The sequence below is a fragment of the Salmo trutta genome, chromosome 17 (genome assembly GCF_901001165.1).
Source record: "Salmo trutta chromosome 17, fSalTru1.1, whole genome shotgun sequence".
Lineage (NCBI taxonomy): Eukaryota > Metazoa > Chordata > Actinopteri > Salmoniformes > Salmonidae > Salmo > Salmo trutta.
In genome coordinates this window covers 1,472,586-1,488,022 of record NC_042973.1, presented here as the reverse complement: position 1 = coordinate 1,488,022, position 15,437 = coordinate 1,472,586, and the positions used below count along the sequence as shown (strand labels likewise).

Sequence of the window (15,437 nt, the reverse complement as noted above, 5' to 3'; positions counted from 1 at the left end):
GAAACAGACAGGGAGAGAGAGACAGGCATAGCTGTAATAGAAACTCTCCTCCATTTAGATGGTGCTGCAGTGGATACAAGCCGTTTTACTGATCAAAATGAACTGATCAATTCAGTTCATTTTAGACTGATCTTAATTGTTTTGGTACATAATGTCTCCGCCATAATTTCCTATGTATGAAAACAACTTCTGGACATTAGAACAGCGATCACTAACCTCAATTTGGATGTAAATTTCTACTTTAACGGAGTAAGCAGGACATTCTGCCAATACCCGGGACTCGAAAGAGGAAGTGGCGGCGCAAGAGGGGGAAAATGAGCCAGCATCCTGAAGACACTACGTTGGCGAGTGAAAAAAACTGCCTCGATTGTACATTCCATTAGCGAACGGACAATCACTAGAGAATAAACTGGATGAGCTCCGCTCAAGACTATCCTATCAACAGGACCTGAAGAACTGTAATATTCTGTTTCACGCAGGACATGGATAGAATTATAGTGAAGACAAACTATGAAATAACACATATGGAATCATGTAGTAACCAAAAAAGTGTTAAACAAATCAAAATATATTTTATATTTGAGTTTCTTCAAGTAGCCACCCTTTGCCTTGATGGCAGCTTTGCACACTCTCAACCAGCTTCCTGAGGTAGTCACCTGGAATGCATTTCAATTAACAGGTGTGCCTTGTTAGAAGTTAATTTGTGGAATTTCTTTCCTTCTTAATTAATGCCTTTGAGCCAATCAGTTGTGTTGTGACAAGGTAGGGGTGGTATACAGAATATGGTCTTTTAGCAAATAAGGCTAAGTCCATACTTTGGCAAGAACAGCCCAAATAAGCAAAGAGAAATGACAGTTCATCATTACTTTAAGACATGAAGGTCAGTCAATACGGAACTTTGAAAGTTTGAAAGTTTCTTCAAGTGCAGTTGCAAAAACCATCAAGCCCTATGATGAAACTGGCTCTTATGAGGACCGCCACAGGAAAGGAAGACCCCCAAGAGTTACCTCTGCCGCAGAGGATAAGTACATTAGAGTGACCAGCCTCAGAAATTGCAGCCCAAATAAATGCTAACAGACGTCTCAACATCAACTGTTCAGAGGAGAATCAGGCCTTCATGGTCGAATTGCAGCAAAGAAACCACTACTAAACAAACTAAACAATGTCTTTGCCCGCTTTGAGGATAATACAGTGCCCGCTAACAAGGACAGCGCCCCCCTCCAACCTCTCCTCTCCGTGGCCAACATGAGTAAAACATTTAAACGTGTTAACCCTCGCAAGGTTGCTAGCCCAGACGGTATACCTAGCCGCGTCCTTAGAGCTGGCTGGTGTGTTTACGGACATATTCAATCTCTCCCTATCCCAGTCTGCTGTCCCCACATGCTTCAATATGAGGGCACTCGGAGTGTGGTGTCAGGAAAAGAACCTCTCACTCAACGTCAATAAAACAAAGGAGATGATCGTGGACTTCAGGAAACAGCAGAGGGAGCAGCTCCCCTATCCTCATCGACGGGACAGTAGTGATGGTGGAAAGTTTTAAGTTCCTCGGCGTACACATCACAGAAACTGAAATGGTCCACCCACACAGACAGCGTGGTGAAGAAGGTGGAACAGCGCCTCTTCAACCTCAGGAGGCTGAAGAAATATGGCTCGTCACCCAAAACCCTGACAAACTTATACAGATGCACAATCGAGAGCATCCTGTCGGGCTGCTCCTTCCATCCAACATTGAAAATTCCACACATAAAAAAAAACTATATTTGTTTTGCTCAGAAAACTTGGGGGGCCAAATAAAACCACCTGCGGGCTAAATTCAGCCCTCGGGCCGCCAGTTGGGTAACCCTGCACTACATGGAACAACAGATAGTCACCCCCCAAAAAAATCTGAAAGTAAATTCTGAAGTGTCTGTCCTATATCGGAGAGATATAAGATCAGGAAACATTTGGTATAATTATAATTAGTTTTTTAACCTGTTGGGGGTAGGGGGCAGTATTTGCACGGCCGGATAAAAAACGTATCCAATTTAATCTGGTTATTACTACTGCCCAGAAACTAGAATATGCATATAATTATTGGCTTTGGATAGAAAACACCCTAAAGTTTCTAAAACTGTTTGAATGGTGTCTGTGAGTATAACAGAACTCATATGGCAGGCAAAAACCTGAGAAGATTCCTTACAGGAAGTGACCTGTCTGACAAGTTCTTGTTCTTCTTGGCTCTCTTTAATGAAAACTGAGGATCTTTGCTGTAACGTGACACTTCCTACGGCTCCCATAGGCTCTCAGAAGGCGGGAAAAAGCTGAATGATGTAATTCCAGCCACTGGCTGAAAAACATTAGCGATTTTGGTAAGTATCAGAGGACAATGGGACGGAGGCGCGTGCACGAGTCGACCCCATGTTTTTATTTTCTCTCTCTTTGAACCTAAACACGCTTTCCCGGTCGGAATATTATCGCTTTTTTACGAGAAAAATGGCATAAACATTTATTTTAAACAGCGGTTGACATGCTTCGAAGTACGGTAATGGAATATTTAGATTTTTTTTGTCACGAAATGCGTTGTGCGCATCACCCTTCTTTACCATTCAGATAGTGTCTTGAACGCACGAACAAAACAGAGGATATTTGAACATAACTATGGATTATTTTGAACCAAACCAACATTTGTTATTAAAGTAGAAGTCCTGGGAGTGCATTCTGACGAAGAACAGCAAAGGTAATACAATTTTTCTTATAGTAAATCTGACTTTGGTGAGTGCCAAACTTGGTGGGTGTCTAAATAGCTAGCCCTGTGATGCCGGGCTATCTACTTAGAATATTGCAAAATGTGCTTTCACCGAAAAGCTATTTTAAAATCGGACATAGCGAGTGCATAGAGGAGTTCTGTATCTATAATTCTTAAAATAATTGTTATGTTTTTTGTGAACGTTTATCGTGAGTAATTTAGTAAATTCACCGGAAGTTTGCGGGGGGTATGCTAGTTCTGAACGTCACATGCTAATGTAAAAAGCTGGTTTTTGATATAAATATGAACTTGATTGAACAAAACATGCATGTATTGTATAACATAATGTCCTAGGGTTGTCATCTGATGAAGATCATCAAAGGTTAGTGCTGCATTTAGCTGTGTTTTGGGTTTATGTGACATTATATGCTAGCTTGAAAAATGGGTGTCTGATTATTTCTGGCTGGGTACTCTGCTGACATAATCTAATGTTTTGCTTTCGTTGTAAAGCCTTTTTGAAATCGGACAGTGTGGTTAGATTAACGAGAGTCTTGTCTTTAAAATGGTGTAAAATAGTCATATGTTTGAGAAATTGAAGTAATAGCATTTCTAAGGTATTTGAATAACGCGCCACAGGATTCCACTGGCTGTTACGTAGGTGGGACGAAATCCCTAGAGAGGTTAAACATGTATTTAACCTTATTTTTTGTCACTTTACAAGTGTCCATATATACTTCCATTTAATCTTTTCGAATGGTACTGGGGGACCTTCAGACGAGTCTTGTGAGGCCTGTGGGAATCCTAGAGCAAAACAACCGACATCTAAACCCCCAAGCTATAAGACTGCTAAATAGTCAACCAAAAAGCACCCTGGGATATCTGCATTGACCCCCAAGCTATAAGACTGCTAAATAGTCAACCAAAAAGCACCCTGGGATATCTGCATTGACCCCCAAGCTATAAGACTGCTAAATAATCAACCAAAAAGCACCCTGGGATATCTGCATTGACCCCCAAGCTATAAGACTGCTAAATAGTCAACCAAAAAGATACCTGGGCTATCTGCATTGACCCCCAAGCTATAAGACTGCTAAATAGTCAACCAAAAAGCTACCTGGGATATCTGCATTGACCCCCAAGCTATAAGACTGCTAAATAGTCAACCAAAAAGATACCTGGGCTATCTGCATTGACTCTTTTGTTTGTAATTATTTCTCTCTGCATTGTTGGGAAGGGCCCATAAGTAAGCATTTCATTGTTAGTCTACAGTTGTTGTTTAAGAAGCATGTGACAAATACAATTTGATTTGCCGATTTGATTTGCAATCGCCTCCTGGTGCAGAGAGAGACAGAGTGAGAGAGAGAGAGAGAGCGAGAAAGAGAGAGAGAGAGAGAGAGAGAGAGAGAGAGAGAGAGAGAGAGAGAGAGAGAGAGAGAGGAGAGAGAGAGAGAGAGAGAGAGAGAGAGAGACACAGAGAGTGTAGTGCACTATATAGTGAATAGGGTGCCATTTTGGACACAGCTGTGGTTTGGTCAGTTACCTGAGAGTCAGTGTTGAGGTGTGTGTGTATCATCTCACCTGAGAGTGTTGAGACGTGTGTGTGTGTGTGTGTGTGTGTCATCTCACCTGAGAGTGTTGAGGTGTGTGTGTGTGTGTGTGTGTGTGTGTGTGTGTGTGTGTGTGTGTGTGTGTGTGTGTGTGTGTATCATCTCACCTGAGAGTCAGCATTGAGCAGTGGTATAAAGTAATTAAGTAGAAATGTTTTTTTGGTATCTGTACTTGACTATTAATATTTGACACCTTTTGCTTCACTACATCCCTAAAGAAAATAATGTACTTTCTACTACTGAATACATTTTCCCTGACACCCAAAAGTACTCGTTACATTTTGAATGTTTAGCAGGACAGCAGGTTCAATTCACACACCAAGAGAACTTCCCTGGTCATCCCTACTGCCTCTGATCTGGAGGACTCACTAAACAGAGAACATCCCTGGTCCTCCCTACTGCCTCTGATCTGGAGGACTCACTAAACAGAGAACATCCCTGGTCATCCCTACTGCCTCTGATCTGGAGGACTCACTAAACAGAGAACATCCCTGGTCATCCCTACAGCCTCTGATCTGGAGGACTCACTAAACAGAGAACATCCCTGGTCATCCCTACTGCCTCTGATCTGGAGGACTCACTAAACAGAGAACATCCCTGGTCCTCCCTACTGCCTCTGATCTGGAGGACTCACTAAACAGAGAACATCCCTGGTCATCTCTACTGCCTCTGATCTGGAGGACTCACTAAACAGAGAACATCCCTGGTCATGATCTCGCCATCACGGTTGACAACTCCCTTGTGTCCTCCTCCCAGAGTGCTAAGAACCTTGGCGTGATCCTGGACAACACCCTGTCGTTCTCCACTAACATCAAGGCGGTGACCCGATCCTGTAGGTTCATGCTCTACAACATTCGCAGAGTACGACCCTGCCTCACACAGGAAGCGGCGCAGGTCCTAATCCAGGCACTTGTCATCTCCCGTCTGGATTACTGCAACTCGCTGTTGGCTGGGCTCCCTGCCTGTGCCATCAAACCCCTACAACTCATCCAGAACGCCGCAGCCAGTCTGGTGTTCAACCTTCCCAAGTTCTCTCACGTCCCCCCGCTCCTCCGCTCTCTCCACTGGCTTCCAGTTGAAGCTCGCATCCGCTACAAGACCATGGTGCTTGCCTACGGAGCTGTGAGGGGAACGGCACCTCCGTACCTTCAGGCTCTGATCAGGCCCTACACCCAAACAAGGGCACTGTGTTCATCCACCTCTGGCCTGCTCGCCTCCCTACCTCTGAGGAAGCACAGTTCCCGCTCAGCCCAGTCAAAACTGTTCGCCGCTCTGGCACCCCAATGGTGGAACAATCTCCCTCACGATGCCAGGACAGCGGAGTCAATCACCACCTTCCGGAGACACCTGAAACCCCACCTCTTTAAGGAATACCTGGGATAGGATAAAGTAATCCTTCTAACCCCCCCCCCTTTAAAGGATTTAGATGCACTATTGTAAAGTGTTTGTTCTACTGGATATTATAGGTGAATGCACCAATTTGTAAGTCGCTCTGGATAAGAGCGTCTGCTAAATGACTTAAATGTAAATGTCATCCCTACTGCCTCTGATCTGGAGGACTCACTAAACAGAGAACATCCCTGGTCATCTCTACTGCCTCTGATCTGGAGGACTCACTAAACAGAGAACATCCCTGGTCGTCCCTACTGCCTCTGATCTGGAGGACTCACTAAACAGAGAACATCCCTGGTCATCCCTACTGCCTCTGATCTGGAGGACTCACTAAACAGAGAACATCCCTGGTCATCCCTACCGCCTCTGATCTGGAGGACTCACTAAACAGAGAACATCCCTGGTCATCCCTACTGCCTCTGATCTGGAGGACTCACTAAAGAGAGAACAACCCTGGTCATCTCTACTGCCTCTGATCTGGAGGACTCACTAAACACACATGCTTTGTTTGTAAATTATGTCTGAGTGTTGGATTGTGCCCCTGGCTATCTGTAAATTATGTCTGAGTGTTGGATTGTGCCCCTGGCTATCTGTAATGATGTCTGAGTGTTGGAGTGTTCCCCCGGCTATCTGTAAATGATGTCTGAGTGTTGGAGTGTTCCCCTGGCTATCTGTAAATGATGTCTGAGTGTTGGAGTGTTCCCCTGGCTATCTGTAAATGATGTCTGAGTGTTGGAGTGTTCCCCTGGCTATCTGTAAATGATGTCTGAGTGTTGGAGTGTGCCCCTGGCTATCTGTAAATGATGTCTGAGTGTTGGAGTGTTCCCCTGGCTATCCGTAAATTAAAAATCAAGAACATTGTGCTGTCTGGTTTGCTTAATATAAGGAATTTTTTATTATTTGTACTTTTATTTTTGATACTTCAGTATATTTAAAACCAAATACTTTTAGACTTTTACTCAAGTAGTATTTTACTAGGTGACTTTCACTTAACTAATTTACTTTTATTCAGGTATCTTTGCTTATCTTTCTTTCTTTCTCTCTCTCGGAGGACCTGAGCCCTAGGACCATGCCTCAGGACTACCTGACATGATGACTCCTTGCTGTCCCCAGTCCACCTGGCCGTGCTGCTGCTCCAGTTTCAACTGTTCTGCCTGTGGCTATGGAACCCTGACCTGTTCACCGGACGTGCTACCTGTCCCAGACCTGCTGTTTTCAACTCTCTAGAGACAGCAGGAGCGGTAGAGATACTCTCAAAGATCGGCTATGAAAAGCCAACTGACATTTATTCTTGAGGTGCTGACTTATTGCACCCTCGACAACTACTATGATTATTATTATTTGACCATGCTGGTCATTTATGAACATTTGAACATCTTGGCCATGTTCTGTTATAATCTCCACCCGGCACAGCCAGAAGAGGACTGGCCACCCCTCATAGCCTGGTTCCTCTCTAGGTTTCTTCCTAGGTTTTGGCCTTTCTAGGGAGTTTTTCCTAGCCACTGTGCTTCTACACCTGCATTGCTTGCTGTTTGGGGTTTTAGGCTGGGTTTCTGTACAGCACTTTGAGATATCAGCTGATGTAAGAAGGGCTTTATAAAAACATTTGATTTGATTATGTATGACAAGCGGGTACTTTTTCCACCACTGGCGTTGAGTGTGATGATCTCACCTTCGAGTCAGCGTTGAGTGTGATGATCTCGTCGTCAGGTTCCAGCAGCTTGCAAGCATAGGCGATGTTGATGGCTGTCTCCTGTTTGTCCCCCGTCAGAACCCAGATCTGGAGCCCCGCCTTCCGCAGCGAAGCAATGGTCTCTGGGACACCGTCTTGTAGACGGTCCTCTATACCCGTTGCTCCTAGAAAACCATACAAACATCAACAGCTGTTGCATTAAAACATAACCTTTCTACAGGTCTTCAGTGGACATCGGTGTTGAAGGTATGCAGTACTAGTATGAACCTCCATGGGGCCTCATTGAACATGCAGTTTTTTCCGCAAAGTTTGGTATTTATCCATTTTGAATTTGACGGGATAGTGTGCTGTGCGTATCTTCACACAAATCTCAAATCATCCATACGCACACAACTTCGCGTGGTTGATGAACTGTATTGCGAGCCAACATTGTTATTTTGGGGGAATAGAGGCGTTGAAAGCATTAAAACCTAGGCCTCCCGAGTGGTGCAGTGGCCTAATGAAAGCATTAAAACGTAGGCCTGCCGAGTGGTGCAGTGGCCTAATGAAAGCATTAAAACGTAGGCCTCCCGAGTGGTGCAGTGGCCTAATGAAAGCATTAAAACGTAGGCCTCAGGCCTCCCGAATGGAGCAGTGGCCTAATGAAAGCATTAAAACGTAGGCCTCCCGAGTGGAGCAGTGGCCTAATGAAAGCATTAAAACGTAGGCCTGAGGCCTGCCGAGTGGTGCAGTGGCCTAATGAAAGCATTAAAACGTAGGCCTGAGGCCTCCTGAGTGGTGCAGTGGCCTAATGAAAGCATTAAAACGTAAGCCTAAGGCCTCCTGAGTGGAGCAGTGGCCTAATGAAAGCATTAAAACGTAGGCCTAAGGCCTCCCGAGTGGTGCAGTGGCCTAATGAAAGCATTAAAACCTAGGCCTCCCGAGTGGTGCAGTGGCCTAATGAAAGCATTAAAACGTAGGCCTCCCGAGTGGAGCAGTGGCCTAATGAAAGCATTAAAACGTAGGCCTGAGGCCTGCCGAGTGGAGCAGTGGCCTAATGAAAGCATTAAAACGTAGGCCTCCTGAGTGGAGCAGTGGCCTAATGAAAGCATTCAAATGTAGGCCTGAGGCCTCCTGAGTGGAGCAGTGGCCTAATGAAAGCATTAAAACGTAGGCCTCCTGAGTAGAGCAGTGGCCTAATGAAAGCATTCAAATGTAGGCCTGAGGCCTCCTGAGTGGAGCAGTGGCCTAATGAAAGCATTAAAACGTAGGCCTCAGGCCTCCCGAGGGGAGCAGTGGCCTAATGAAAGCATTAAAACGTAGGCCTGCCGAGTGGTGCAGTGGCCTAATGAAAGCATTAAAACGTAGGCCTCCTGAGTGGAGCAGTGGCCTAATGAAAGCATTAAAACGTAGGCCTGCCGAGTGGTGCAGTGGCCTAATGAAAGCATTAAAACGTAGGCCTCCCGAGTGGTGCAGTGGCCTAATGAAAGTATTAAAACGTAGGCCTGAGGCCTGCCGAGTGGTGCAGTGGCCTAATGAAAGCATTAAAACGTAGGCCTCAGGCCTCCCGAGTGGAGCAGTGGCCTAATGAAAGCATTAAAACGTAGGCCTCAGGCCTCCCGAGTGGTGCAGTGGCCTAATGAAAACATTAAAACGTAGGCCTCAGGCCTCCCGAGTGGTGCAGTGGCCTAATGAAAGAATTAAAACGTAGGCCTGAGGCCTCCTGAGTGGAGCAGTGACCTAATGAAAGCATTAAAATGTAGGCCTGAGGCCTGCCGAGTGGTGCAGTGGCCTAATGAAAACATTAAAACGTAGGCCTCAGGCCTGCCGAGTGGTGCAGTGGCCTAATGAAAGAATTAAAACGTAGGCCTGAGGCCTCCTGAGTGGAGCAGTGGCCTAATGCATTTGTCGCTGGTAAGAAGATCGCATAGCAGAATACAACCCAATATATTTGATTCACATTAATTATATAGGCCTAAATCAGGGGTATTCAACCAGGGTCCGGTTGCAGGGGGTCAGTGAAAATATTTTAAAAAATACAATAAAAAGTTGAAAATACTATATATTAATGTTTTTATGAATATTGCTGGAAACAGAACTAATTTAAAATGACGTACCTACAGTAGAAAAGAGAAGCTTGTTTCTAATGATGTCAACTTCATTTCTAAACTCCTACTATTGAGAAAATGACTGGAGCTTATTAAACTCACACAGGGTTTGAAAAAGCACCTGCGAATCGGCTTCCAGTGTGGCAAGAAAAACTATTTCTCAAGCAATATATTAGGACTGTCTGGGAGTGGTCTGAGTGGGGAGGGAAAAACTAGCTGTTATTGGCTGAGAGGTTTGGAACTGGTGACAGTCCTGTGTAGATTGTATTTTCAACCAGCAACTATCAGGAAATAAGTAAAAAATAAAATACAAATAAATAATTAAAGAGCAGCAGTAAAATAACAATAGCGAGGCTATATACAGGGGGTACCGGTACAGAGTCAATGTGGAGGCTATATACAAGGGGTACCGGTACAGAGTCAATGTGGAGGCTATATACAGGGGGGTACCGGTACAGAGTCAATGTGGAGGCTATATACAGGGGGTACCGGTACAGAGTCAATGTGGAGGCTATATACAGGGGGTACCGGTACAGAGTCAATGTGGAGGCTATATACAGGGGGGTACCGGTACAGAGTCAATGTGGAGGCTATATACAGGGTGTTAAGGTACAGAGTCAATGTGGAGGCTATATACAGGGGGTACTGGTACAGAGTCAATGTGGAGGCTATATACAGGGGGTACTGGTACAGAGTCAATGTGGAGGCAATATACAGGGGGTACCGGTACAGAGTCAATGTGGAGGCTATATACAGGGTGTACCGGTACAGAGTCAATGTGGAGGCTATATACAGGGGGTACCGGTACAGAGTCAATGTGGAGGCTATATACAGGGGGTACCGGTACAGAGTCAATGTGGAGGCTATATACAGGGGGTACCGGTACAGAGTCAATGTGGAGGCTATATACAGGGTGTTACGGTACAGAGTCAATGTGGAGGCTATATACAGGGTGTTACGGTACAGAGTCAATGTGGAGGCTATATACAGGGGGTACCGGTACAGAGTCAATGTGGAGGCTATATACAGGGGGGTACCAGTACAGAGTCAATGTGGAGGCTATATACAGGGGGTACCGGTACAGAGTCAATGTGGAGGCTATATACAGGGGGTACCAGTACAGAGTCAATGTGGAGGCTATATACAGGGGGTACCGGTACAGAGTCAATGTGGAGGCTATATACAGGGTGTTACGATACAGAGTCAGTGTGGAGGCTATATACAGGGGGGTACCGGTACAGAGTCAATGTGGAGGCTATATACAGGGGGTACAGGTACAGAGTCAATGTGGAGGCTATATACAGGGGGTACCAGTACAGAGTCAATGTGGAGGCTATATACAGGGGGTACCGGTACAGAGTCAATGTGGAGGCTATATACAGGGGGTACAGGTACAGAGTCAATGTGGAGGCTATATACAGGGGGTACCAGTACAGAGTCAATGTGGAGGCTATATACAGGGGGTACCGGTACAGAGTCAATGTGGAGGCTATATACAGGGGGTACCGGTACAGAAGTAATATGTACATGTAGGTAGAGTTAAAGTGAGAGTAGCAGCAGTGTAAAAGTAGTCTGGGTATCCCTTTGATTAGCTGTTCAGGAGTCTTATGTCTTGGGGGTAGAAGCTGTTCAGGAGCCTCTTGGACCTAGACTTGGTGCTCCGGTACCGCTTGCCGTGCGGTAGCAGAGAGAAGTCTATGACTGGGGTGGCTGGATTCCAAATGTTTATGTCCTTCCTCTGACACCGCCTGGTATAGAGGTCCTGGATGGCAGGTTCTTCGAAAGTAGCCACCCTTTGCCTTGTTGACAGCTGTGCACACTCTTGGCATTCTCTCAACCAGTTTCATGAGGTAGTCACCTGGAATGCTAAACTCTGGTGCCCAAACACTAGGCATGTCCTGGAGCTGCTGGAGGACAGACTAGTGGACAGACTAGATTGCTGCGTGAAAGTGAGTTACATTTGGACACCGCGGTAAAAATAATGTCAGGCGAATGAGCTGGCACAATGGCATATTATTAAAACCTTTAGCTCTGCTATGGAGGTGGAAAGAGCAGCAGTGGATTTTGTAGATAAGGACACAAGGGGGCGCTATGAGCAAAGGATTCACAAGCAATATGATTGTAACAGGTGTGGCACCAGACCAGGAAGTGTCCTGCCTTTGGTAAATTTTATTACAAGTGCAAGGGGGAAAAAATCTTTTGGGAAAAATGTGTTTTAAAAAGGACAAGTATGGGAGACAAAATGTTCACACCATTGAAATGGAGGAGAATGAACAAAGTGATTTGTTTGTGTGCACTGTGGATTGCATGGAGGACGGGGCAAGAACCATCACAAGTCCATTCTGTAGCTAGTGACCACTGGATTGTACCACTTGTGGTCAATGGTACAATTTTGACCTTAAAGCTGGATACAGGAGCTAAAGCCAACCTAATCAACATGAGGGATTTTCATGAGTTAAAGCACAAACCAGTCATCATGCAAAAGGCTGTGGCTCTCAAAGCGCACAATGGCCAAGCAATTGAGACTTAAGGTTTGTGTCGGCTAACTGTAAAGAGGGAAAACAAGAAGCCACACACTTATGTTTGTGATTGTACCATGATCCTCTTTGTGATTGTACCATGATCCTCTTTGTGATTGTACCATGATTCTCTTTTGGGGGATAAAGCATGTGGGTCGTTGGGACTGGTTAAGCGAGTGTACACCATTAATGACTTTGACTGTCTGCACAGTGTTCAACGGGTGACAAGTAATCAAAATGGTGAGGAGATTGCTCAAAGATATTCTGATGTGTTCACAGGATTTGGAGCATTGTTTCTCATTCACTCTATTACCCTCACAGAGAATAGCCAAGCCAGTGATTCATGCGCCACTACGGAAGGATCTAAAGAAAGAGTCGGGAAGAACGGTGAAACTCGATGTGCTCGTGAAAACAGAGGAGCCAAAAGACTGGGTCAATTCCATGGTCTGTGTTCAGGGAAAAAGGAATGGAGATCTGAGAGTCTGTATAGACCCCAAGGACCTTAATAAATGTATCAAAACGGAGCATTTTCAGATTCCTAAGATGGAGGAGATAATGTGTGAAATGACTGGCGCACATTATTTATCCAAGTTGGATGATTCAAATGGATTCTGGCAGATGAGGTTGGAAGCAGCGAGCACCAAGCATTGTACAGTCAATACCCCCTTTGGAAGATATTCCTTTAAGAGGTCCCCTTTTGGCATAAGTTCTGCCCCTGAGCTCTTTCACAAGGCCATGGAAAGTGTCCATTGAGGGGTTAGAGGGAGTTGGAGTGTATGTGTGGATGATTTTGTGGTCTGGGGGTCCACTATTCAGGAACACAATGAGCGGTTGGAAAAGACGGCACAGGGTTCAGAGGTCTGACGCTAAACATCTGGCTAAACGTCCGTTCTGATAGGCTATCCTCGGAAGGTGTGCAGCCTGATCATGCCAAGGTCAAAGCGGTGAGGGCGATGGATAATCCCAAAGATAGGAAAGGTATTCAGCGTGTTTTGCGTACGATCAATTATTTGTGGAAGTTTGTACCAAATCTGTCAGCTAAAACAGAGAACTTAAGGACACTCCTTCAGGACAAGACAGAGATCTCGTGGAACAGAGAACATGAAAGAGAGTGGGACAATGTAAAGAACATTTTAGCTGAAGAGCAAGTGCTAACTTTTTTTCCAAGCTGACGAGGCTTTACTAAGGTGTCCACGGACGCCTCCAAAGATGGCAGTGTTGCTTCAGGAGCATCAAGGTGTGTGGAAGCCTGTGGCTTATGAAGCCGTTCTTTGACTGATGCTGAGAAGCGTTATGCTCCAATAGAAAAGGAGCGCCTAGGGTTGGTCGTTGGTTGTGAGAAGTTTTACTGTTACATTTATGGTTTACCGAAGATGATTCTAGAAACAGACCATAAACCCTTTATTCAAAAAGACGATGATGAGGTTTCAACGCTATGATTTTGTTCTAACCAATGTGCCTCGGTCAACTTTAGTGATAGCAGATTCACTCTCAAGGGCTCCACCAATGGTGGCCCAAATCAGCCTCAGTCAGGAGTCTCTGGAGGAGGAAGATGCCTTGTAGGTGGATATGGTCATGGAGTCACTTCCTGTTTCTGAGCAGCAACTACAGAGAATAGCTGAAGAGACCACAACAGATCCCATTATTTGCAAGGTGATCCATAATCTGTAAAATGGCTGGCAAAAAGGCTTCCCACTAAGCGCAGAGCTGTCAGTGGTCAATGGTGATACCTACTTCAATGCGTCAGGAGACGCTAAAGACAGTAACATGAAGGACATCTGGGAGCTGAGAAATGCAAGCGAAGGGCCTGAGAGTTCCTTTATTGGCCAAATATAAATTCTGACATTAAGCAAATGGTGGGAAATTGTGACACGTCTCAAATTCTATTATGGACAGCCCAAGGAGCCCATGGTTATGGGAGAGGTACCCACCACAGCCTGGGAGAAGGTTGGAGTCCACTTGTTTCACTGCAATGGTAAGGACTATTTGTTGACTATCGGCTACTTCTCAAATTACCCTGAAATTGCACTCTTGTCCAGTACAACAGCAAAGACTGTCATTTTGCACTTGAAATCATTTTTTTTACTCGGCATGGGATTCCCCCTAGTGGTGGTTTCTGAAAATGCACCTCAGTTTGCTTGCAGTGAGTTTAAGATGTTTGCAGAGCATTATGAGTTCAGACACATAACCTCTAGTCTGCTATATCCTAAAAGTAACAGAAAGGCTGAAAAAGGGTGTGTCAATCGGGAGGGGAGACTTTAAAAAAAGGCAGCACACAGTGGGACTGATCAATACTTGGCTTTATTGTCTTACAGAGCAGCTCCCTTGGAATGTGGCTGGTCACCTGCTGAAATCTTAAATGGGACGAAAGTTGCGTTCCAGGTTGCCTAGTTTCTACCTGAATGACTGCCCATTAGCTGTGAAGGACAGGGCCCTACAGCTGAAGGCAAGACAAAAATTCTACTATGGCAAAACTGCTAGAGTGTTGTTACCGTTGGCAGCTCAGGATGTGGTTTGAATTCGGGGTCTGGATTGATGGGACAGAAAGGCTACTGTATCGGAGGGGGTTACAGGGTCTGGATTCATGGGACAGAAAGGCTACTGTATCGGAGGGGGTTACAGGGTCTGGATTCATGGGACAGAAAGGCTACTGTATCGGAGGAGGGGGTTGAAGGGTCTGGATTCATGGGACAGAAAGGCTACTGTATCAGAGGGGGCTGAAGGGTCTGGATTCATGGGACAGAAAGGCTTCTGTATCAGAGGGGGGGGTTACAGGGTCTGGATTCATGGGACAGAAAGGCTACTGTATCGGAGGGGGGGGGCTGAAGGGTCTGGATTCATGGGACAGAAAGGCTACTGTATCGGAGGGGGTGAGGGAGCATTAGTAAGTTACAGGACCTTTGTATTGATTAACTTGTTAAATGTTGAATACGACATTAAAAACAGAGATACAGAATATTTGTTGTGTTTAAGTCCCTACATGCCTATAACTCAATACACTGCTTTTTAAAAATGGACAAATCTTTATTTGGCACTAAATGAATTGCGATTAATTATTTTAATCGTTTGACAGCCCTTTTTTAAATAATACAGGAACATAAACGAAAATGATATGTTCCTATTTGAAATGAAAAAAAAATATGTATTCCAACGTCAATAATGTTTTTACCATGTTTTGTGCTGCTACCATGTTGTGTAACTGCCATTTTGTGTTGCTACCATGCTGTCATGTGTTGCTACCATGCTGTGTTGTCGTCTTAGGGCTCTCTTTATGTACAGGAGGACTTTGGCTAGGCCGTCATTGTAAATAAGAATTTGTTCTTAACTGAATTGCCTAGTTAAATAAAGGTTAAATAAAATAAATAAAACCGTCATAAACACAACCAAATTATTATTTTAGCGATAACATATATG

At 45.0% G+C, this 15,437-nt stretch overlaps 1 protein-coding gene across 1 annotated transcript in view; it reads right to left on the bottom strand.

Moving 5' to 3' along the window:
* The window catches only part of atp10a (ATPase phospholipid transporting 10A), a 144,998-nt gene that overhangs the window by 33,457 nt on the left and 96,104 nt on the right, over positions 1–15,437 (bottom strand). The window contains exon 13 of the mRNA XM_029697368.1: positions 7,397–7,581. Within this exon, the coding sequence (XP_029553228.1) occupies positions 7,397–7,581 (185 nt within the window). The remainder of the gene's footprint in view (positions 1–7,396; positions 7,582–15,437) is intronic.